This window comes from Caretta caretta, chromosome 21 (assembly GCF_965140235.1).
Source record: "Caretta caretta isolate rCarCar2 chromosome 21, rCarCar1.hap1, whole genome shotgun sequence".
Classification (NCBI taxonomy): Eukaryota; Metazoa; Chordata; order Testudines; family Cheloniidae; genus Caretta; species Caretta caretta.
Window position 1 is genome coordinate 7,899,770 of NC_134226.1, and position 23,926 is coordinate 7,923,695.

General features: G+C 48.1%; 1 protein-coding gene across 2 annotated transcripts in view; it reads right to left on the reverse strand.

The window, feature by feature from the left end:
* The window catches only part of MDM4 (MDM4 regulator of p53), a 92,783-nt gene that overhangs the window by 20,683 nt on the left and 48,174 nt on the right, over window positions 1-23,926 (reverse strand). Inside the window, exon 12 of one of the 2 annotated variants that reach the window (XM_048826252.2) lies at window positions 13,948-14,024. The exons of the other annotated variant lie outside the window; for it this stretch is intronic. Coding sequence (XP_048682209.1) covers window positions 13,963-14,024 — 62 coding nt within the window. The 3' untranslated portion in view covers window positions 13,948-13,962. Of the gene's footprint in view, window positions 1-13,947; window positions 14,025-23,926 lie in introns of those variants that run through there. 2 annotated transcript variants of the gene reach the window in all.

The window sequence follows — 23,926 nt, forward strand, 5'->3', positions numbered from 1 at the left end:
TGCAGCTGGACCCACATGCCCCAAGTTCATGCATGCTGGTATTTGGGGTTCCATGCTGAATGCCCAGAGTTCCCCAGAGCCAGGATCTGAGCTTGCCCACATTTTGGGAAACAAGTGAAGGTTTGATATCTGGGGTTCATTGTCACAGAAATATCCAACTGCTCTGGAGTGGTGGTCAACTCTCGGATGTGGTGCAGGAGGCAGACCCAGCTGCGGAGCTGGGATTGGAACCCTGTCTGACATCCCAGCTCTCAAATCCGGGCCTGAGAGTTCTCAGACAGCTGTTGCATCCTGGCCTCCACCCAATGACTGCTGAAGCTTGGTGAGCGTCAGCCAAGACACCACCCATGGGAGTGCTGATTGGAAGATTGCCCAGCTTCACCAACTAGTCCACCCATGCTATTTAAGCCAGAAGGAGGCACAGGAATTCATCTGAGCAACTAAATGATTCCCCGTTGCTGCTGCTGCATTGGTCCCTGATTGTGCCTTCACCCAACTCTCTTCCTGATTCCTAATCCTCTCCTGCCTCACCAGGGTCTTTGCTCCTGGTTCCCACCATGCTCCTGCTCCATGCCTGATCCTTGTCTCTCTTCCAGTTCCTGCCCTTACACCTCACTTCCAGCCATATCAGTCCTGGCTTTGGCATTTGGTATCCAACCCTCAGCTTCAATTCCTGGCTCTGACTCTGGTAATCAGCAGTTGGCTCTGGTGCTGACCCTCGATTCCATTCCCCAGCTGGACACCTGCTCTGCCCACTAGACTTGACTCCTGCTCTGGCCACTAGGCCAGACCACCTATGCCCCACTCCTTAACATCCTGGTCCCGAAACAATAGCCTCTACCCACTTAAACTGGAAGAGCTCCCCAAGTGGAAAGTAGTAGTAGGTCCTTTATCTTCCCTGTGGGCTGTCCAGTAGAGGCTGATATCATTCACATAACCAAAGCTAGTATATTACCAATTACCCCTGCTCTCCCCAGTGTACCGCTAGTCAGAAGCATCTGAAGTTGAGAGTGGAACTGGTTGAACTATATTCCCCATGAAGATAAAGCTACACCCGTTTCCTGAAGGCATTTCCCATTCTGACATGACATTAGCCAGGGGCTGTACTTAATGCAGAGAAAAGTTTAGGCACAGCAAACTCTTAAGAGCATCTTAAATTCATTTCAAGGTCAGTCCCTCATGGAGGGAAAGCATCCACCCATTGAAACACTGAATGAACAGAAAATTGCTCAATCAAGTTTTACCTTTGCAGTCTGCTGCTCATTTATTTGGGAGAATGAGGCTTGCAGCACAGAATAATGGTTGAAGATGCTTCAAAAAGGGGGAGATTTTTAGGTGAGTGTCTGACCTAGGATGACTCTATATGTGAGGGCCCTTTCATCCGGAGGACAAAGGCATAACAAGAGCCAGTGGCTGGAAGATGAAGCTAGAGAAATTCAAACTGGAAACAAAGAGCAACTTTTTAACAGGCAGGATAATTAACTATTGCAATGGCTTCCCCAAAGGTGTGGGGGATTCTCCATCACTTGCAATTCTACATCTGCTTTTCTAGAGGCTAGTTCAACCACAAGTTATTGGGCTTGATGCAGGAATTTTACTGGATGAGGTTCTCTGGCCTGTGCTATGCAGGAGGTTAGACTAGATAACAGAATGGTCCCTTTTGGCCTTGAAATCTACAAATCTATGAACATAAGGAGGGATAGTCTTTGGGTTCCATTGAGTCTCACTTAAGGGAATACTAATGGGAGTAAGGGCGAAAGATCTATTTGAAGGTGACTATCAAAGGGCAAAGAATGAGTATGTACTATTACACCGGTTTCAGAGTAACAGCCGTGTTAGTCTGTATTCGCAAAAAGAAAAGGAGTACTGGTGGCACCTTAGAGACTAACCAATTTATTTGAGCATAAGCTTTCGTGAGCTACAGCTCACTTGCTGTAGCTCACGAAAGCTTATACTCAAATAAATTGGTTAGTCTCTAAGGTACCACAAGTCCTCCTTTTCTTTTTACTATTACACCCTGAGTTTTCATTTGCAATGAAAAGGCTTGTTTAAAATACTTCTCCCCTCATCCTGCCCCAATCAGGTTTAACACCTGTGTTGTGGTTTCTTTCCCATAAACCACAGTCCTTCCTGGCTTTTTGTCCACCTCCCACCCTGCCCCTGTTTCCTGTTTTACTTCTATTTGCTTTAGGAATAACAGTGAAGCAATTGCTACCGCTCCTTCTGCTCTTTCTTCCCCTCTTTCTCGGTGTAAACAGCATTGTGGATTTCATATGCAACTTAGCTTCTTGACAAATCCAGTTGAGAACATTGTGTGCCAGATTCTATTTTAAGCACCTAATAAAAATGTTTTTGGAATGAACCCAGGGCTGTGTTCTTCTTTTGCAAGAATCTTATTACTGGCATTATAGAAGCATCCAAAAGCCCCAATCAAGATTGGTGCCCCATTGCACTGGGCACTGTACGGACACATAATAAGAGGAGACAAAGGGCAAAGAGGGGGGGAAAGAGATTTGCCCAAGGTCAGTGGTAGAGCTAAGGATAGCACCCAAGTCTCTGGACTGCCAGTCCAGTGCCCTACCCACTGGGTTATACTGCCTCTCCTGAGAGTAGTGTGTTTCTACCATTCTGCCTTCAAAGAAGGATATACACTTTACCCAAAAGAAGTGCTTTGCTGAACAGGGATGGGATTACTCACGTCCTTAGAGTTAAACCTATGCTTAAGTGCTTTGCTCAGTCGGGGCCTTTAATCTCTTTAGATCTCAGTTCTCCATCTATAAAATGAGGCTAAGACTCCGTCCTTTCCACCCACCCTTGGTCTGTCTGGTCTGTTTAGATCGCAAGCTCTTCAGGGCAGGGACTGTGTCTCACTAAGCATACGCACAGCACCTAGCACCATGAGGCCTGGATCTCAGCTGGGGGGATTTTTGTGCTACCAAAACACAATTAATACATCATGACAGGTTTCAGAGTAGCAGCCGTGTTAGTCTGTATCCGTAAAAAGAAAAGGAGGACTTGTGGCACCTTAGAGACTCTAATAAATTTGTTAGTCTCTAAGGTGCCACAAGTCCTCCTTTTCTTCATACATCATGGTAACAAATGAAGTGGGGAGAGGTCTGGCATAGCGGGACATGCTGCCGTCTGGAATGAGGCATGCGGCTAGAACACTTGCTGTGACTGTAGCCGTGACTAAGCTACATCAGTGTGTTCAACTTTGCAGTTCAGGCTTAAGGGGTTGGAGGATTCAAAAAAATCCCCAGTGATCTAAGAACATCCGAGTGCAATGTAATAGAATTCATTAGAGACGTGTTTCCTAGGCACATTAGATCAGATGGGGAGCTGTCTGCCTGATGAGCTCCAAGACCTGCTGGCGCCCTGGGGTTTAACTAGAGTAGGCTGCAGGCAGATGCTCCACTCTGCAGGTGGATTGCTTTGGGTTTCATAGGCTGAAAGAGCTGCGAGCACTAGAGGCAGGCTGCCACTCACTGATGCATCCGGAAGTGCCTGCAGGCAGCAGCCCGGTGTCACTGTGAGGGGGCTGAAAGTCTGGGCTCTTACATTTATCTCTTTGCAGAGGAGTAGCTCCTTTGCAAAGAAGCCCTTTTGGGTGAAAGATCCAGCACTTCATCCCATGGGAGCCTAATGGTGACCAGGTCATAGGGAGGCCCTGTGTAAGGACACTAAAGGGCCAGAGAGAACCACAGGAGCTGTCTTGTGTCCAGCAGCCTCGCTAAAGAATCCCCTTCTCATTCACAGCTGAGTCCTGTCTTCTCTATACTGCAAGGGAATCTCTTTATCTCAGTGCCAGCTAAAGAGCACCTCATCTGCTGGCTTGTGAGTCCATGGGGCAGAGGAAGGGGTATCAGAGGAGAAGGTGGCCTGTGAGATGAACCAGCAGGGTGCAGCATGACAAAGCGTGGCCAAGGAAGTGACTTACCCACCCGAACTTTCTGCTGTCCTTTTTCCAAAATGGTGTGACCTGGATCCCCCAATGGCACTGGCTGGGGTTTTAGGTAATTGGACTGAGTGCTGCTGAAATGTTGGGGGGTCCTGCATGCTAAGGCTACCTCTACACTGCGAGCGAGGGGGTGGAATTCCCCAGCTCGCGTACACAAGCTGGGTGAGATATAGTGAGAAATAGTCGTGCAGCCGCGGGCAGTGGCGTGGCTAATGCAAACACTCCTGGAAACAGTGGGTGCAGACTCTGCCCGGTGAAGCCACACCTGTGCTGCCCCTGCTATAGCTATCACCATGTCAAATCCCAGGGGAGACAAGCGGCCCAAGCCCTTTGTACTTCAGTGTGGCTAGTCAAGGTCAACCCTACACCCCTGCCTGGGGCTGACTTCAATGAGATGTACAGTGTGTCTGTGTGGCCCAGAGCTCAGTTGGGGCATCAAGGCTCAGCTATCATACAAACAACCAGAATAGCTTCAGGGATGGAGACCTTGCTGACAATGACACTCTTTAGAAGCCAGGACCTTTTCTCTGCTCTTGTCCCCACAGCTCTGGGTGGGGGAAAATGGGGCACCGATGGGCAGGCCACATTCTTTAATACCATTAGCTGGCATTCATTCCATTGATTTAATGCACTCTGTGTCTGTCACATGGATTCATTCATTATTACAACCCTTTATTTGGCTTATCACCATGGTATCTGGGCTCCATTCAAGCCTTACAGGGAGACTTTCCAGATCTCAGAACAACTCATTGCAGGTACATATTTATTAATCACAATTAGTCTGATTAAATTAGAACTAAAGCAGGCACCCCTTTGTCTCTAAAGTACACATTCAAACTGCAGACGTATTTGTGAAACATTGGCAGTGTTTTCCGTGTGCGTGACGATGTTATTATGAAGTGGGTACATTACAAAATCCTAGACAGCTTTATAGAATCATAGAAGATTAGGGTTGGAAGAGACCTCAGGAGGTCAACTAGTCCAATCTCCTGATCAAAGCAGGACCAACCCCAAATAAATCATCCCAGCCAGGGCTTTGTCAAGCTGGGCCTTAAAAACCAATAAGGATGGAGATTCCACCACCTCCCTAGGTAACCCAGTCCAGTGCTTCACCACCCTCCTAGTGAAATAGTTTTTCTTAATATACAACCTAGACCCACTGCAACTTGACACCAGGGCTCCTTGTTCTGTGATGTGCCACCACTGAGAACAGTCGAGCTCCATCCTCTTTGGAACCCCCCTTCAGGTAGTTGAAGGCGACTATCAAATCCCCCCCTCACTTTTTTCTTCTGCAGACTAAATAAGCCCAGTTCCCTCAGCCTCTCCTCGTAAGCCATGTGCCCCAGTCCCCTAATAATTTTTGTTGTCCTCCGTGGACTCTCTCCAATTTGTCCACATCCGTCCTGTAGTGGGGGGCCCAAAACTGGACGCAGTACTCCAGATGGGGCCTCGCCAGTGCTGAATAGAGGGGAATAATCACTTCCCTTGATCTGCCGGCAATGCTCCTACTAATGCAGCCCAATGTGTCATTAGCCTTCTTGGCAACAGTGTGCCCTTGTTGCCTCATATCCAGCTTCTCGTCCACTGTAATCCCCAGGTCCTTTTCTGCAGAACTGCCACTTAGCCATTCGGTCCCCGGCCTATAGCAGTGTGTGGGATTCTTCCGTCCTAAGTGCAAGACTCTGCACTTCTCCCTGTTGAACCTCATCAGATTTCTTTTGGCCCAATCCTCCTATTTGTCTAGGTCACACGGGACCCTATTCCTACCCTCCAGCATATCTACCTCTCCCTGCAGCTTAGTGTCGTCCACGAACTTGCTGAGGGTGCAATCCATCCCATCATCCAGATCATTAATCAAGATGTTGAACAAAATCGGCCCCAGAATCAACCCCTGGGGCATTCCACTTGATACCGGCTGCCATCTAGACATTGAGCCGTTGATCACTACCCATTGAGCCTGATGACCTAGCAAGCTTTCTATCCACCTTATAGTCCATTCATCCAATCCATACTTTTTTAACTTGCTGGCAAGAATACTGTGGGAGACCATATCAAAAGCTTTGCTAAAGTCAAGATATATTCAGTTCACCACTTTCCCCTTATCCACAAAGTCAATTATCTCATCATAGAAGGCAATCAGGTTGGTCAGGCATGACTTGCCCTTGGTAAATCCATGTTGACTGTTCCTGATCACCTTCCTCTCCTCCAAGTGCTTCAAAATGGAGTCCTTGAGGACCTGCTCCATGATTTTTTCAGGGACTGAGGTGAGGCTGACTGGTCTGTAGTTCCCTGGATTCTCCTTCTTCCCTTTTTTAAAAATGGGCACTACATTTGCCTTTTTCCAATCATCCGGGACCTCCCCTAATCACCACGAGTTTTCAAAGATAATGGCCAATGGCTCTGCAATCACATCAGCCAACTCATTCAGCTCCCTCGGATGCATTAGACTTGGACATTGTGCATGTCCAGCTTTTCTAAATAGTCCTTAACCTGTTCTTTCACCACTGAGGGCTGCTCACCTCCCCATACTGTGCTGTGTGATAGCTATGTATCAGAGCATATATAGAACTTGTCTTCTCCAAAGTGCTTTAGAAACCTTACCTGATCCGCCCCCTCCCCCATCTCATGATTATTATCTCCATTGCACAGGTCAGGAGACTGAGGAACAGAGAGGTTCTGTGACTTCCCTTGGTCACACAGCCAGTTAGTGCCAGAACTGGGATGAGAACCCAGGTGTTCCTGAACCCCTCTGCTCCCTTTCATTTCCATGCTCAGGCCAGGAGATAAACATTTCTGAGCTCTGGCCTTTCAGTACAGCAATTACCAGAGAACGAGATGGAGTTGGAAATCAGGGAGGAATTGTTTTAATTCATTTATTTCCCTCTAGGTCTTTTCAGAATTCAAAGCTAAAATTATATCCCCTCTCCACTGGAACAATAGGCCTCACCCAGCTTGTACCAATTAAGTGGTTTCTACTGTATTCAAGTGGGCAATTTACTTTTAAATCATGCTTATTGAAAAGCGCCAGGGCTAGGAAAGCAGCACAGGGTCAATTTCCAAGCTGTCTGGGGCGAGGGATGAATAATCCTTCCCCAGTCCTGATTTGCAATTAAACCACTTTACACATTTCGAATCACATCGGTCTTGGCCCCGTGCAAACGCTGTCAGTTGACTCATCAACTTTCTCCTGTTCATCAAACGCCCCATTGGGCTGTTCTGTATGCTGGGGGACTCGGAGCTGGGCTTCCTGTGCTCAGGAGGGTAAGAAAAAGAACTCAGCCCAGGATGTGACATGCCCCACTGCAGACAGACGAGCACTTGCAGGCTCCCGCATGGTACAGCGGTTCTGAGATTATTTTTGTAGCCCTTGCTCCCTTCCGCAATGCTAACGTTCTATCAGGCGATGAGGAATATTACCTGTGCTGTGGTGTAGCATTTAATATGATCTCTGGACAGGAACAACAGCAACATAATACAACAGCAGTGCAAACCCAGCCCTGCCCAGTGACCTTTCAAGAGAATGTCTGCAATTTGAATTTAAAGCGTAGCTTAGAATGTTCTAAAACGAGCGGGGGACGACTTGCTTTAATGGAATAATCCATTTTGATTGAGAACAGAGTGCCTGCGGTGTGTTCTGATGAGCTACTGAAAGGCTCCGTCGGGCAGGGGGCCTGGATACCATTGTGTGTGTGGGGAGGGGGGGAAGGGGCAAACAAAGGCTTTTAAGAATGACCTAAATGAGAGGCCGTAGCTGGACAGAACAAATGCCAGTGCATGACAAGCGGGGACTCCCCAGCCCTCGAGCGGTCTTTTTGATTTAATGGTAGGTTTCAGAGTAGCAGCCATGTTAGTCTGTATTCACAAAAAGAAAAGGAGGACTTGTGGCACCTTAGAGACTAACACATTTATTTGAGCATAAGCTTTCGTGAGCTACAGCTCACTTCATCGGATGCATTCCGATGCTCACGAAAGCTTATGCTCAAATAAATGTTAGTCTCTAAGGTGCCATAAGACCTCCTTTTCTTTTTTTGATTTAAGACACTTGGCTGAAAAGTGGGAGATCTGGGTTTTATCCCCAGCTCTGCCACAGACTCGCTCTGTGTCCTTGGGCCACCCACCTCACCTCTCTATTTCTCCTTCTCCCCATGCGCAGAGTGCGGTTGTGAGGATAAGCCCAGGGATCTTTGTCGGGTGCTTAGGTGGCATAGTGATAGGGGCCACAGAAGCAGCAGACAGACGCTCATCAAGCAAAGTCTGAATAACCAGATGAGTTGTAGAGGGTGCCCTGACAGTCACCAATCTCCGGCTCTGTCAGAACAAGACAGGAAAGCCCATTCCCTAGCAGAGGATGCCAGGGCCCCTGAAGTATAAATCATGGGAGTGTCACCACACTGGGAAGTGGCGGTATTTCCTATCAGGGAATCACCAGTTTAAAGTGGATAAGAGCAGCACAGAAGGAACACAGTAAAATCCACACAAGATCAAGCCTCTGTGCTTTAGCAAGCACCTGACTTGGTGGCTGTAAGATTTTAGCGGGACATCTGGCACCTTCTCTCTGGCTGAACCCTTCCTTCCTGTTGGTTCTCAGAGCCCTTCATTCTGCAGGCCCTGGAACATCCTGAGGGCAGCCCAGCCAAGTTATACACACCTTGACAGACAGACAGATGGACATGTATGGTGAGAGAGTGGTTACTGGCCAAGACTCAGGAACAAGCAGAGAATCCATCCTCGTATGCTGAGCCCAGTGCACACTGGGACAGGACTCTGGGGATACAGTCAGTACTGTGTGCATCGCGGACAGGATCAACAAAACAGTTATGAACCTGGCTAGTTGGAACCTGGGTGTAAAGACCTGCTGGTGAGCAAAGGGATGCAGAGAATAGACTAGAGCTCATCCCTGTGCTGATTGGATCTGGGAGCATTTTGTTCTCTGGGTCACCAGGAAGAGCCTTGATGGCCACAATTAGATCACTAGCCCCACCGTCTAGTGATTTCCCAGCCACTGCCCCGGCCCCAGCCCCTCCTCGGGGAAGGCAGAAGCACAATGCAGCTTTCAGCAGGCTGACTGGGCTGTGTCTGGCTTAGCTGGGGAAGGCATCTGAGATGTCAGGGAGGGGAAGGATGGAACATACGTCAGGAGGGAGAAAAGCCCAGGACGGAGGCGAAAGGGAGAGAAGGGTAGTGACTTTTTGCAAGCAGGCAGCTCCAGCTGCCAGCAGTGACAGCTCCAGCTTGTACCTTTCGACTAACGGTCTCCAAAGGGTAGAGCTCCATGTTCAGCCATCAGCCAGACACTGCTGAATACTGCTGTGGATGGCCAGGGTTTTCAAATGGGACAGTGGAGGAGCTGATGGACAAACTCCCCCTCTGGGCTGAGCGGGATCATAAACCATCCAGAAAGCCAACAGCCAGGCACAGAGACAAGATGGGCCTCTTCCCAGGGGTTTAGCTAGTCACACTGCATTGCTATTGGTATGACAGCAGCGCCTACAGGCCCGCTGGTGCATGGTGCTGTACATACACGCTGTACATACACACAGTGATAGCGCCTACCCTGAAAGCTTACAATCTAAACAGACCAGAGAGAGTGGGAGAAAAAGAGGATTATCATCCCCATGGGAGCTGGGGCACAGGGAGATTAGGTGACAGGGAGCTTGTGGCAGAGTCAGGATTTGGAGCCAGACCTCCTGAGTCCCAAACCAGTGCCTTAACCACAAGGCCACCTTTCTTCTCTATGACAAGTAATGGTTCCTCCTGATCAACAACCTTACACCTGTATACAGGGGTCGGCAGCACTTTGCAACCTTGGATTTAGCCTCACTGCTCCCCTGGGAGGTAAGTAAAGATGATCAACCACTCTTTACAGACGGGGAAACTGAGACACATTGAGAGGAAGTGGCTTGCCCAAGGACATGCAGCCGCAAAGCCAGAACAGAATCTGGATTCTCTCTCCCACCACCCTCCCCTGCCCTGGCACTTCCGACAAAGGAAGATCCTGGCCAAGAAGGACTTACTTCCATCTAGTCTGCCTCAAATATAGCTCTGAGAGACATGAAAATGAGACAGTCCATTGTATGGTAAGAATAAAGCTTCCGCTTACAGAGCAACTTTAATCTTAAAAGGGCTTTACACACACAGAGGAAAAACTTATCCCGGCCATCTCTAGGGTGGGGGGCAAGACAACACTACACTGGCAAACTGGCACAGAGACGAGGGGGGAGATTTCCGCCCAAGCGCCCCAGAACAAGCCTCCTGATCTCACAGAACGTGCCACAGGATCCTTAGCAGCTGCAAAGAGTTCGGCTGCACGGAGTTTGGCTCCGCTACCATGGAAGGACAAAGGGTCCTTCCCTGTGGGTCTTGAATGTGTCTCACAAGAGAAGAGAGGGTGTAGCCATCCTGATGCAGAGGCCGTTAAGCTCTCCCTTCCAGAGATGATAGCAATAGATAGCAATGATGATAGCAAAGATAGCAATGATCTTTCCCACCCTGAGACAGGCGACGAAACTTTTGTGGCACTAGACCAAGGCCCTGCCAGGCCTAATCCAGGTGGTGGTTAGAACGCGTGTGACCAAAGTGTCACCTGCTCTTTCCCGGCAGCTGTAACTGCTCATCTCTTCAGGGCCATGTTTATTTCTCTGCCAAGCACATGCCCTGAGTGCTGATGAGCTGCCTCTCTGTGTGATCCAAGCTTTGCTTCCCTTTCGGGTGCCCAGAGCAGAGCCGGAGTGCGGGAGCAGCCCAGGCAGCATATGATCTGCAGCAAAATCCCGGGGAAATGGAATCACGGTGAAAGGAAGCAATGTTCCACCCCAGTGGTACAATCACCGCGGGCTGGCAAGGGCTGCCGGGCTGCTGCTGGGCTCCGCATGCCAGCTGGCAATATGGCAGGGACAGACGCCCCCAGAAGGATTCAGACAAACACAAAAAAGCTAGAATGAAATGGGTTCTTCTTTGAGTGTGTAAATTCCATTGTCAGGGTGAATGCATCCCCATGCACTAGAGTTCAGCTTTTTTTTGGCCAGCAGTATCCATTGTGGCTGCATCTGTGCCCCGAGTGAAGCCTCTGACCAAAGGTATAAAGGGCAGGTGACCCCAATGGACCTTCAGTTCCTTCTCAGTGCCTGTGGCTACAAGTCAGACCTTTGCCGTGTCCCAGGTTCTTCGCGCACTGTGCAGCCAATTCTTCACTGTGTGCCTAGCTAGGTCCTTCGCAGAGAGTTGGTGATCAGGGTTAATGTTGGTGATTTTTGATAGTTTTACAAGGAAACTTGCTTCTCTGTTTTGTCTGTGAGTTCCTCCCGGTACCAGGCTCGACTCCAGGCTTCAAAAATGGCCCTTTATACCAAACTGGTATCCAGACGCTTGCTGTGGCTGGGGTGAGAGGCACACTCCAGAGGGATGTGCCATCTCTAAATCTTTTTCTGAGAGAACCCAGAAAGCTAGGGAGTTTATTTCCAAAGGTTTCTTTTGGAGGGATCAATGCATCCCTCAGATTCTGGGTGCCAAGGACAGGAAGTTGGCTCATCGTCTTCTTTTTCTTTTTGTCTGTTTGTGAACTATTTATTTTATTTAGGATGTTTTAACAAGTTTACAAATCCTTGCCATGTAAATATCAGAAACAAAACAATCATTACAACAGTTAGCCTTGGTTAAAGAGACATTATGCAGGACTATAGTCATCAGATCTTGCTGTTTAGCAGGGTGTTACCATAATACAGAGTGAGCCTCATTACAACATCTAAGGGGCAGAAACTTTGGAGCACACCTCCCCTAAAAGCGCTTCCTATTGGCGCCTCTTCCTGTGGGCTGATGTTCTTGCTGCCAAAAATGCAACCTCCTTATCTGATAAAATCTTGGGTGATGGGGGAAGAAAGAGCATCGAGTTCACAAGGAGAAGGTCTCCTTCACCAGGTCTTTTCTCTGCGAGCCACAAAACCTCTTGAGACTCAGAGGTTAAGAGTAGCACAAGCCCCGGACCCTCTGGCACCACATAAAGTGCCTGGTACCAACCTCTCAGCACTGAAGCGTCTGGTGCCAATATGTCTGGCACTGTCTACCCTACTACCAATGCCAGCTGCTTATTTGCAGTGGAGAAGGTGCCTCTTCCAGTACCGATGGCTGCTCCAACCCCGGAACTGAGGACATGAGTAATATCAATCACAGCACATTTGGAAGGTGTTCTCAGCACACCAGCTGGTACAACTCCTCTTATGCACCCTCCTCCTGAGAGGGCAGTAGGTTGGTATCATCCGTGTGCTCCCTGGGGTCAGGTATCCAGGCCAATTTACACCTAAGGGGAAGTCAAGAGCTGAGTTTCATTACCCTAGGTATAGAAGCTCAAAGAGGGACACTTCTCCCTGGTATTCCTCCCTCCTGCCTTTGGCCACTCTCCTCTCATGCCTATCAATATCCCTGGCCTTAGTGGGCCCAGTGGGAGATGCACCATGCCAGAAGACGAGTGTCTGCTTCCCAGGCCTGGGCAAGATCCTCTTCCTCACCTCAGAAGGGAGCTTTGCAACCAGCTCAGTGTGCTCCAACAGAGCAGATGATTCAGAGTTCTGATGAAGAATCCCAAGTAGAGGATCTTCCTGCCCTGGCTCACAGCCTGGATGTAGTCCCCGAGTCATCTACATCCACCCCAAATGACTACAGGCCATTCCAGGACTTGTTATGCAGAATAGCTAACATGCTGGAGATTCCCGCTGATGAGTCTAGGAAGAATCACACAAGCTCCTGGACATCCTTCACGCCATGATACCAGGGTGTCTTGCAATGCACACCAACGAGAGGCTGACATGTGCCTCTCTGGCAACAGCATTGGCGCACTGTTTCCGGATGCTGCCCCATCTGTCTGTGTCTGTCTGTTCTCTCTTGTCTTATATTTAGACTGTAAACTCTTTGGGGGCACGGGCTGTCTTTTTCTTCTCTGCTGATACAGCTGTCACACTCCCCAGGGACCCCCAGGGTTGTGAGGCACCCTCTGCACCACCTGCCCTTAGCGCGAGGAAGTCCTGTGTGTGCCTGCTGTCAATCATCTCCCTGAAACCCCCAGCCTCTGGCGACACAAGCACTGTCCTCCAGGCCCCACGGGCCTTGCTCTCTCTCTGTAGGTTAGCCACAGGCACACACTAACGCCTAAGTCCTTGGAGTGCCCTTTTGAATGCCTGGCCTCTGTTCTACTCAACAGTCACAGAATAACCAGGCCTGCTGTTCCCAAAGAACCAGCACACACCAGCTTGTCAGGCACCACTCTGGGTCAATATTTTGCTGAACCCCATGGCACTCCGATATATTTATAATGAAGACAAGAATAAGTTTATTACCATAGAGCAGACATTCAAGTGGTAGTGAGTAAGAATATTGGAAACAAATGGTTACATGTAAAACAAAATCATACCACGCTTCCTAGAGACTAAACTTCATTAACAAGTTCCTCTCCTGTCTAACAAAGTGTCTCACCTGAAGTTCTCTTCAGCCTGGTTGAGACTCCTCTTTCATGAAGCAAATTCATGGTCCGTTTATTTCCTAGGTGAAAGATGACAGGGCATCTTCCTTCTCCCCAAAAAAACCCTTTGATGTGCATGTCAAGATAGTCTCTCCGGGCTCGCACTCTTTAGTTCCTCTGGTTTCTTTTCTTTCTCTGAAGTTTTCACAGTCCTTCATTAGCATTCAGTTCAGACTGGTGAGAGGAGACCCATTGTGAACTGGACAATACTTAATTTACATGTAAACAGATAGATAAACATTTCCTGGGTGAAAGAAAACCTGTTTTTCACCTTTCTTGGGGCCCTGTCCCTAGACACCGACCTTTAGAACAAAATTTTTGGTGTACATACTTAACCCCTTACACAATAGCCGTATGTGCGTTTCGCAATGATATCAATGACCAGCGTGGCTCAGGGTTTTATTAGAGACCTCACATAACATTCCTTTTGTGAATGAGAATGTAAATACCAGATGCAGGAGATCCACGTAATCCCGAGGCACCCCCTCGGGGCCTCCTAGGAGGATCCTGGGTCACAACAGTGCCTCGCACAATAGGGTCTTTGTTCACGATGAGGTGCTGCGGAAATACAAACAATAAGAATAAAATCAGTGAAATCAGCCGAGTTATGCCAATATACACCTGCACTGAAATACAGCCCATTGTCCAGCAGACTTCCTTCTCGGGGAGGAAAATAAGCAGCGTAGCTGTGGCAGAGGGCTGAAGGTCAGGAGATCTCGGTTCTATTCACTGCTCTGCTATAGACTTTTTTGGGCCAGACACTTCACTGCTTTGGGTTCCAGCTACATCTCAGGAATGCTAGATTCGCAGATGCTGTTACGGTGCTTTGAGATCTTCCAACAGACAGTGTAAAATAGGACCAAAAGAAGCCAAAATTGTTTCTCACCCTAGACTTCGGCCAGGACACAGCATTTGACACCTCCAGCCTACTAAAGGCTCCCCCAAGATCTTTGAGGGTCACAAGTTCAAAGCTTCTCCTTGCCGGTAGGGGATCGTTTGTGCGCTTGCCTCTCCATGGATTCATAGCCCGGCATGCAGCAAGATTTCTCATTTGCTGAAAGATGACCAGGAGAAAGAACAGGCTGTGGTTATGTTTCAGAAACCTCTTGCAAGCAAACGTGCTGCGTCGCAGATTCCACCTCTGAGTCCGCTCACAGCTTTTAGCCGGTCACGTGGAAAAACCTGGGACCTTTTTATAATCTCACTGCTGCCATGTTATTCTGGAACCATGTTCCATCTTAATTAGGAGAAAAATCGGTTTCAGATTTGCATGCAGCAAAAGAAAAGAAAAGAAATGAAGGGCTGCATTTGTGCTGATGAGAATTGAATATTAATACACAATAACAATTGTAAAAAGAAAAGGAGTACTTGTGGCACCTTAGAGACTAACAAATTTATTTGAGCATAAGCTTTCGTGAGGTACAGCTCACTTCATCGGATGCATTCAGTGGAAAATACAGTGGGGAGATTTATATACACAGAGAACATGAAACAATGGGTGTTATCATACACACTGTAAGGAGAGTGATCACTTACAGTGAGCTACTGCCAGCAGGAGAGCGGGAGGGAGAGAGGGGGGGAGAAGCTTTTGTAGTGATAATCAAGGTGGGCCATTTCCAGCAGTTGACAAGAACATCTGAGGAACAGTGGGGGGGGGGGGAATAAACATGGGGAAATAGTTTTACTTTGTGTAATGACACATCCACTCCCAGTCTCTATTCAAGCCTAAGTTAATTGTATCCAGTTTGCAAATTAATTCCAATTCAGCAGTCTCTCGTTGGAGTCTGTTTTTGAAGTCTTTTTGTTGTAATATTGCGACTTTTAGGTCTGTAATCGAGTGACCAGAGAGATTGAAGTGTTCTCCGACTGGTTTATGAATGTTATAATTCTTGACGTCTGATTTGTGTCCATTTATTCTTTTATGTAGAGACTGTCCAGTTTGACCAATGTACATGGCAGAGGGGCATTGCTGGCACATGATGACATATATCATATTGGTAGATGTGCAGGTGAATAAGCCTCTGATAGTGTGGCTGATGTGATTAGGCCTCTATGATGGTGTCCCCTGAATAGATATGTGGGCACAATTGGCAACGGGCTTTGTTGCAAGGATAGGTTCCTGGGTTAGTGGTTCTGTTGTGTGGTATGTGGTTGTTGGTGAATATTTGCTTCAGGTTGGGGGGCTGTCTGTAAGCAAGGACTGGCCTGTCTCCCAAGATTTGTGAGAGTGATGGGTCATCCTTCAAGATAGGTTGTAGATCCTTGATGATGCGTTGGAGAGGTTTTAGTTAGGGGCTGAAGGTGACGGTTAGTGGCGTTCTGTTATTTTCTTTGTTGGGCCTGTCCTGTCGTACATGACTTCTGGGTACTCTTCTGGCTCTGTCAATCTGTTTCTTCACTTCGGCAGGTGGGTACTGTAGTTGTAAGAACGCTTGATAGAGATCTTGTAGGTGTTTGTCTCTGTCTGAGGGGTTGGAGCAAATGCGGTTGTATCGTAGAGCTTGGCTGTAGACGATGGATCGTGTGGTGTGATCTGGGTGAAAGCTGGAGGCATGCAGGTAGGAATAGCGATCAGTAGGTTTCCAGTATAGGGTGGTGTTTATGTGACCATCGCTTATTAGCATCATAGTGTCCAGGAAGTGGATCTCTTGTGTGGACTGATCCAGGCTGAGGTTGATGGTGGGATGGAAATTGTTGAAATCATGGTGGAATTCCTCAAGGGCTTCTTTTCCATGGGTCCAGATGATGAAGATGTCAGCAATATAGCGCAAGTAGAGTAGGGGCGTTAGGGGACGAGAGCTGAGGAAGCGTTGTTCTAAGTCAGCTATAAAAAATGTTGGCATACTGTGGGGCCATGCGGGTACCCATAGCAGTGCCGCTGGTTTGAAGGTATACATTGTCCCCAAATGTGAAATAGTTATGGGTGAGGACAAAGTCACGAAGTTCAGCCACTAGGTTTGCCGTGACATTATCGGGGATAGTGTTCCTGATGGCTTGTAGTCCATCTTTGTGTTGAATGTTGGTGTAGAGGGCTTCTACATCCATAGTGGCCAGGATGGTGTTTTCAGGAAGATCACCGATGGATTGTAGTTTCCTCAGGAAGTCAGTCGTGTCTCGAAGATAGCTGGGAGTGCTGGTAGCATAGGGCCTGAGGAGGGAGTCTACATAGCCAGACAATCCTGCTGTCAGGGTGCCAATGCCTGAGATGATGGGGCATCCAGGATTTACAGGTTTATGGATCTTGGGTAGCAGATAGAATACCCCAGGTCGGGGTTCCAGGGGCGTGTCTGTGTGGATTTGTTCTTGTGCTTTTTCAGGGAGTTTCTTGAGCAAATGGTGTAATTTCTTTTGGTAACCCTCAGTGGGATCAGAGGGTAACGTCTTGTAGAAAGTGGTGTTGGAGAGCTGCCTAGCAGCCTTTTGTTCATATTCCGACCTATTCATGATGACGACAGCACCTCCTTTGTCAGCCTTTTTGATTATGATGTCAGAGTTGTTTCTGAGGCTGTGGGTGGCATTGTGTTCTACACGGCTGAGGTTATGGAGCAAGTGATGCTGCTTTTCCACAATTTCAGCCCGGGCACGTCGGTGGAAGCACTCTATGTAGAAGTCCAGTCTGTTGTTTTGACCTTCAGGAGGAGTCCACCCAGAATCCTTCTTTTTGTAGTGTTGGTAGGGAGGTCTCTGTGGATTAGTATGTTGTTCAGAGGTGTGTTGGAAATATTCCTTGAGTCAGAGACATTGAAAATAGGATTCTAGGTCACCACAGAACTGTATCATGTTTGTGGGGGTGGAGGGGCAGAGGGAGAGGCCCCGAGATAGGACAGATTCTTCCGCTGGGCTAAGAGCAGATAACAATAACACAGTAACAATTGTGCACGCAGCACTGAGGCAATGGAAACTGACACGGAATACAGAACTCAGAGGAGGCAAAGTAAATAGGGCTGCTTCTTGAAAGCACCTCACAATTGATTGGCTTTGGCTCTGTCGAGCGAGGGATAAGAGCTATCTGGGTAGAACAATCTGACCTCATGGTTCTCCCAGCCTGGCATCCTGGCCTTTCCAGAGACCCGGTTCAGCGCTAATGGGAACAAGGGCCAGAGTCAATCCAATATGCAGATGAGCTTTATCTGAAAGGGACAACCATTTAATTAAGGCACTGTTCTCACTGCATAGGCTGTCACTGCCACAAAAATCCCTCTGCCCACCTCTCTGTGTTATCCCTTGCAAAGGGTGTGCATTAGGCTGACTGCCCCAGCCTTGCAATTCCCTAGCATGCCTGTAACACCCTGCATCTACAATTGCACAAGTATTCTTCATGTCCGGCTTGGTTTCCAAAGGTGCAGAGCACTCGCCTCTCCAGGAAATGAAGCTTACCTGCTATTGGGATTGCACCTGTGCTGAGCAGGGCATAGTGCCATGTTTCCACCACCATGCCATCCTGCACCCCTGGGAGAGCAGGAGTGTCACACGGAGGTTGGCCCTTTAAGGGGAGTTGAGTCCAGCCCTACCTGTGACTAATCAGTTGCCGCCCAGCTGATGCTAAGGCTAGGGATGGCTTGGAGATCATGTGGTCCCCATAAAAGCCAGCAAGTAGCTCGGTTGCCAGTGAGAGCTGTAGGGAGCAACCCAGGAAGGTTTCTGCCGGAGACTGTACGGCAGGGGAAAGAGAACTCAGTTTATATGTGATTTCCAGATAGATGGCTTATAACGGATAATCTTGCAGGGAGCAGCAGGCTAAGGAAGGAGAAGAGATCAGAGAGGTTTGTCTTGACTCCCAGGCAGACAGGCTGTGGAATGTCATCCTGGAGAGCAGTGGTATTCAACCTGTGGTCAGTGTACCCTTGGAGGTCGCAGATTAGGTCTAAGACTTCCAAAGGGGTCTGCACCTCCATTTGAAATTTTTAAGCAGTCTGTAAATGAAAAAAGGTTTAAAAGCGCCACTGTAGGAATTAGACAGGCACCTGCAGAGGGACCTGGGATCAGGGGGAAAGGAGACAATTGAAATGCTGAACGAGCATTAAATAATTTTATTCTGAAGAAATAAAACTTGGGTCCTGAAGAAAGGGGACAGGAATCGGGTTCCTGGAGAGTGTTCTAGCCCACTGGCTGACAAGGGAGTGCCACAGGTCAAGATTAAGGGGCATTGATAGAGCTGGGGGGGAATCCTTGAACTGGAATAGCAAGGTTGGGACCTGAGTTGCCGTGGCAGGAGTGAGGTGTATCAGGAGAACTGTCGGGCAGGAGTGAGGTGTATCAGGAGAACTGTGCATAGTGTATGCACTCAGCTCTGCTGTCATGAGTTCCCACTCCAAATAAATGTCCACGAAAAGAGCAAGGCTGGGCATAAAAAGATTAAGAAAAAGCAAAGGCAAAAATAAACAAGCTGTCTGCCCTAGTGGGATCTGAGCTGTTACATGCGTAGGGAGAACTCTCAGGTCCTACCTAATACCTCCAGGAAGCTGGTGACTTCCAGCACGAATACTAAACAGCTTTGATCTTCACCAATCCTTTCTAAATCTTGAGCAGTGTCTTGTAAATCTTTAATTACAAGAAAATTGCAACCTGAACAGTGAACACACAAACTGCGTTGATAAATATTTAAAATTGCTACAGCGCCAGATCTGAGGGGATTAAGAAAAGATATATTGGAGTGACAGTTATTAAACACTAAATCCCAGTAAATGTTACAGAATGGATAAATAATGTAGATCTCTGACAGCCATTCCACTGCTGATAAACTAGGAGAGACATCTGCTGTGGGGGAAAGAGAGGGGGTTTGGCATTTGCTAAATGATTGGCACCTTGCAAAAAGCAAAACCCTGGGGTTTTGGGGAGAATAAAGAAGAATAAAAGTGTATTCATCCCTGAACAGAATCATACTATTTTGTAGGTTCAGATAAGGAGCTGCACATTTAAGTGTCTCTTAATCCCTTGGGTATGCAAAGCTAGAGTGGAAATCTAGCAAGATCTCATCTTCTGGAAAAGATTTCTAGGACTCTGGTGGCCTAAGGCCAAATGGGGCCTGGATCTATGAGGCGACCTGTAATTATTACCTACCAAGAGAAGCTATCTGTTACTAGCGGGCTCGCTAATCTACCATGCACAGGCAGAATGAGATCTGACAGCTGGAAGATGAAGTTGGCAAAGTTCAAACTGGAAATAAAATATTTGTATCAGCGAGGGTAATTAACCGTTGGAACAGCTTCCCAAGGGTCATGGTGAATTCTTCCTCACTTGAAAACTCTACATCAAGAGCATGTGATTTCTAAGGCAGATGTTCTAGCTCACCTCCAAGTTATTGGGCTGGATGCAGGGATCACAGTGGGAGGTTTCCTAGCTGGGGTTATACGGGAGGTCAGAGTAGATCATCACAATTGTCTCTTCTGGCCTTAAAAATCTAAGAATCTATCAGGGAAATCTTCCCAACTTCCTTGAGCCGCTCCCCTTCTCAGTCTCCCTGATCCTGCTTCCCCCCTCGCAGCCCTTGTGGAGAGTTGTTGGGTTTCTCAGTGACCTACGGCCAGTGGGCCCAAATCGGAAAGATCCTGCATTGCTCCGCATCGGCTGCCACTTGGGGCGGGTAATGCCATCGGAACAGGGACCGTCTCATGAATATATGAGCGTACAGCGCCTAGCTCAATGGGCCCATGTCCTCCTGGTGCTACTGCAATATATATAAACAATCATAATAACAGTCCTTCCTGGGGGTGGGGTTTTAGGGTTTCCAGTTGCAATTGGAACCTGGAAGTGCAGAGGCTTCTGTAAACATGAAATATAACCCAGAAAAACAGGACAGCAAGATCCGAAGCATCCTGGCATTTGACGTTTGGCCCTACAGGAAGGGCATGTAGGTGGGGAGGGGCAGTTCTTCTGTAACAACTCTCCCATCTATAATTAACCCATTCACTAGGCTAACAGAGAAGGACTGGAATGTGCCCCAAGCAGTTTTGAGGAAACACTGACCCCTTTTTCAGTTTTTCAAGTGTATTTAGCACTGATGAAAGATTCCACCCTAATGGATCCCCGCAGGGTCCGAACACACACCCACACCCACCTCTCAGCAAACAAGAAGGAAGGGAAGGGGGAGGGCTATGAAAGAACAAAGCTCAACTCATTACAGGGAGCAAAGAATGCAAAACCAGACAAATCAAAGGGCCATGGTAGGGAACAGGATTGCCTGCCTTGTCCTCAACCTGCTCATAAGGTTTGCAGCTCTGCACTGAGACAATAAGTATTATCAACACTCATGCTTCAGGGCTTCAGCCATGTACCTGCAGGGGTGAGGCAGGAATTTTTTCTTCCGATGCAGTTGGCCAGATGTGTTTAGGAGTGGCGGGGGTCTTCCTCTGAAGCATCAGAGATTGGCCACAGCTGGAGATGGGGCACTGGGCAGGGTGGCCGAGCGCTCTGAGGTGGCTGGGAGAAACCTCTTTCTAGATGTCTGGCTAGTGTGTCTTGCTCGCATCTGGGCATATCCCACCTAATCAATTCCCTGCCATTCCAGGACCCTAAGGCATTGGTGGCACTTTGGTCCCGCCTGTTCTCTGCCTGTGGCACATCACAGTGTAGTCTGTGGCCTGGAACGCTTTAGTCTATCTGAAATCATTCCGCTCAATATTAGGGTAACCGGGGGACATGTAATGGCCTGTGTCATACAGGAGATCAGATGAGGGGATCTCATGGACCCTTCTGGCCTTAAAGCCTATGGAAAGGCAATCGGAAGGGGACAGCTGGCAGACAGCACTGGACAAAGCCCCCTGTTCCAAAAAGAATCTAGGGAATTACTGGATGTTACCCAGCCAAATTCTGCCCAGACACATGGTTTTAGGGGAGAAAGGAAATATGCCCCAGAGCCACAGAGAAACCCTCCTTCCACATCTCCATCGAGCTTCCTCCTCTGGCGAAAGCTTCCAGCCTGACAGCCCTGGAGACTGAAGGCCTCTGTATCCACAGAGCAGACACGGCATGGGCACCCGCAGGACAAACTGTGCTCTGCCACCTTGTGCTTCAGCCCTCCCCTAGGAAAGCCACCTCTATGGCTGAGGGGGAGGTCTGTCTCTGCAGCCCTTTTGGTCACTGTTGAGCCTGCCAGCAGGGTGGGGTGATCAGTGCTAATTGGAAGGGTCTTCGTGGGACGCCTGTCCACTACAGCTGGACTGGGGGCCCCAGTTTTTTTCTGGAAAGGGGCAACTGAAGAGCTATCAGACAGTAACAACTTTTGGTCTTTGCCGACCTGGACTGAATTCAAACCAGCCACCCAGAGGTGAAAGGCTCCATTCACACTCTCTGCTGGTGTGTGGAGGCCCCCCGACTCCCCCGGAACAGTGAGAGTTTGGAGTTCATACTCCCCTGAAATGCACAGGACAGCTCACCCCTCTAGGAGCTGCTGTTTCAGACTCAGGCATTGGTTACACTTTTCTTCCTGACTATGAGGGCTGGAAATTTACTTTTTTTTTTTTTTTTAATGAAAGCTGAGATTCTCATCTCATCACATGACTCCACGAACTGGGGCCCTAGGCACGGGCCTGTAGTGACTATGCCTTTAATGCAGCACTGACTTAATCTGTGATCAAAACCCCTTCCATGCAGCCAACACCCTCTGCTTCACCCCACAGCGAAAGGGGACAATGGGTCATATTTAGGTTGCTGGCTTGGATGTTTTATAATTTGGATCAGGACACCAGTAAACACAATTTCACTACCATTTCCACTTCTTCCTGGCTCAGCAGGGCACCATACCTGCCTTCCCAACAGGTTCTTAAATTAAATGTTGCACTAGCAGATTCAAAGGCGGTTTGCAATCTAAACCCTCAGAGCAAGCTTTGCTTTGTTTTGTTTTTTATCCACAGGGATGCCTGGTGGCTATAGAATTGTCTTCCCATTGAAATCTGGAAAGCCAAATCCGTTACAGTTCTTAAATCACAATGACAAAGGCACGGGGGGGGGGCGGGGGGGGGAGAGGGAAGGTTTATGCTGGATGTTGCTTGTTACTGGTCTTTAAACTGCAAGATACCTGGGGACTCTTTGTGGAAGATGCTGTCCTGCTGTATTGAGCTTCTGCTATTGTGTCTGGTGTCAGGAGATGACAAAAATGTGGCAGGTTTCAAAAATTGAGGTTTTTGTTGCAACTTGGACAAAAATAATCAAATGTTTACAAGCCCAGACCAGGGATGTCAGCACCCTGAATTTCTTCTTTGGAAAATCTAGTGTTTCCATTGTGTCAGTTTTACCCACAGGGGCCCCAAAGTCTTCCCTTTAACCAAAGGGTGTGAGTTCTTTGGAGCACAGACTGTCTTTTATTGTGTGCTTGGCCTTGTGCAGTGCCTAGCACCTTGGTTTGAAACCTCCAGTAGTAGCGAGCCCCCAAGGCCAGCACTGGGACATTGGGATCAGTACTGATTCAGAGGGAAGATACCCCCTACTGACTCATTCACACCAGTTCTAATCTATCATATTGGTTCTCAGCCGAGCAATCCATCGCTTATTACTAAATTATTATTCATTTATAGTGTTATTAATTATGATTAATTAACGCAAGAAAGAGATGAGAATGCATATAACCACTCGACAGTCAGCTCCCTTGTTGTTCATCATCAGGACTTGTTTTCATTTGTATATTAACATTTCTCATCACCAGAGCAGTCTCAGTTGAATTCCATTACTGTACTTCTTAGCCCCAAACCACCTCCTCCTTACAGGTTTCCCCCACTTCTCTCTCCCCCCTCCCCTCCTTTTCCTTTAAGTTTTGAGGTCGTTGACTAGATTTCCATTGCCCAATTCCCAGCTAGCATTAAAGATTCATTAGTTCACTAAAGGCAACTATCAAAAAGTTAATTATTCCCAACAGTCCAGGCTGCAGTCACACGGAGAAAAGATGCCATAAGCAAGAATTACCCCTGCTTCCTACCTAATAAAATATTGATCCAAAAAAAAAGTCCAAAAAGTTTGCTAATTACAAATATTAAGGCGAGGACGTGGAGCGTTTGTGGTTTTGTGTAAAGCTGTCTCATTGCTATTCTTTCTCAAAGAGGCCGGGCCCATGCATCAATGCATGAGATGATCAAATTCTCACACAAGAAATCAGGGCCACATTCAGGAATTGAACCCAGGCACGGTGGTGGTTTATACTGCAGTAGTGGCCTTGGGGTCCAGCTGAGATCAGAGCCCAGTCATGCTGTGGGCTCTGCATACGCACCGTGAACTCCTGCCATAAGAGCTTATCATTCTAGACAGACCAGACGTACAAAGGAAGCTGTATTCTCATCAGGCAGAGAAGCTAAGCAGCACAATCTAACTAGTTTGAAGGAGCTTGCTCAGTTTATGAATGGGATTCTATGACAGGGCTGCCTGTGATTCAGGGGGTCCCTTCCAGTCCTGTGCCTTCCTCAAGGTCACACAGGGAGGCGGGTTTTTTTGGAGGAGCCGGGAATTAAATCCAGCTCTCCTGAGTCCCAGAC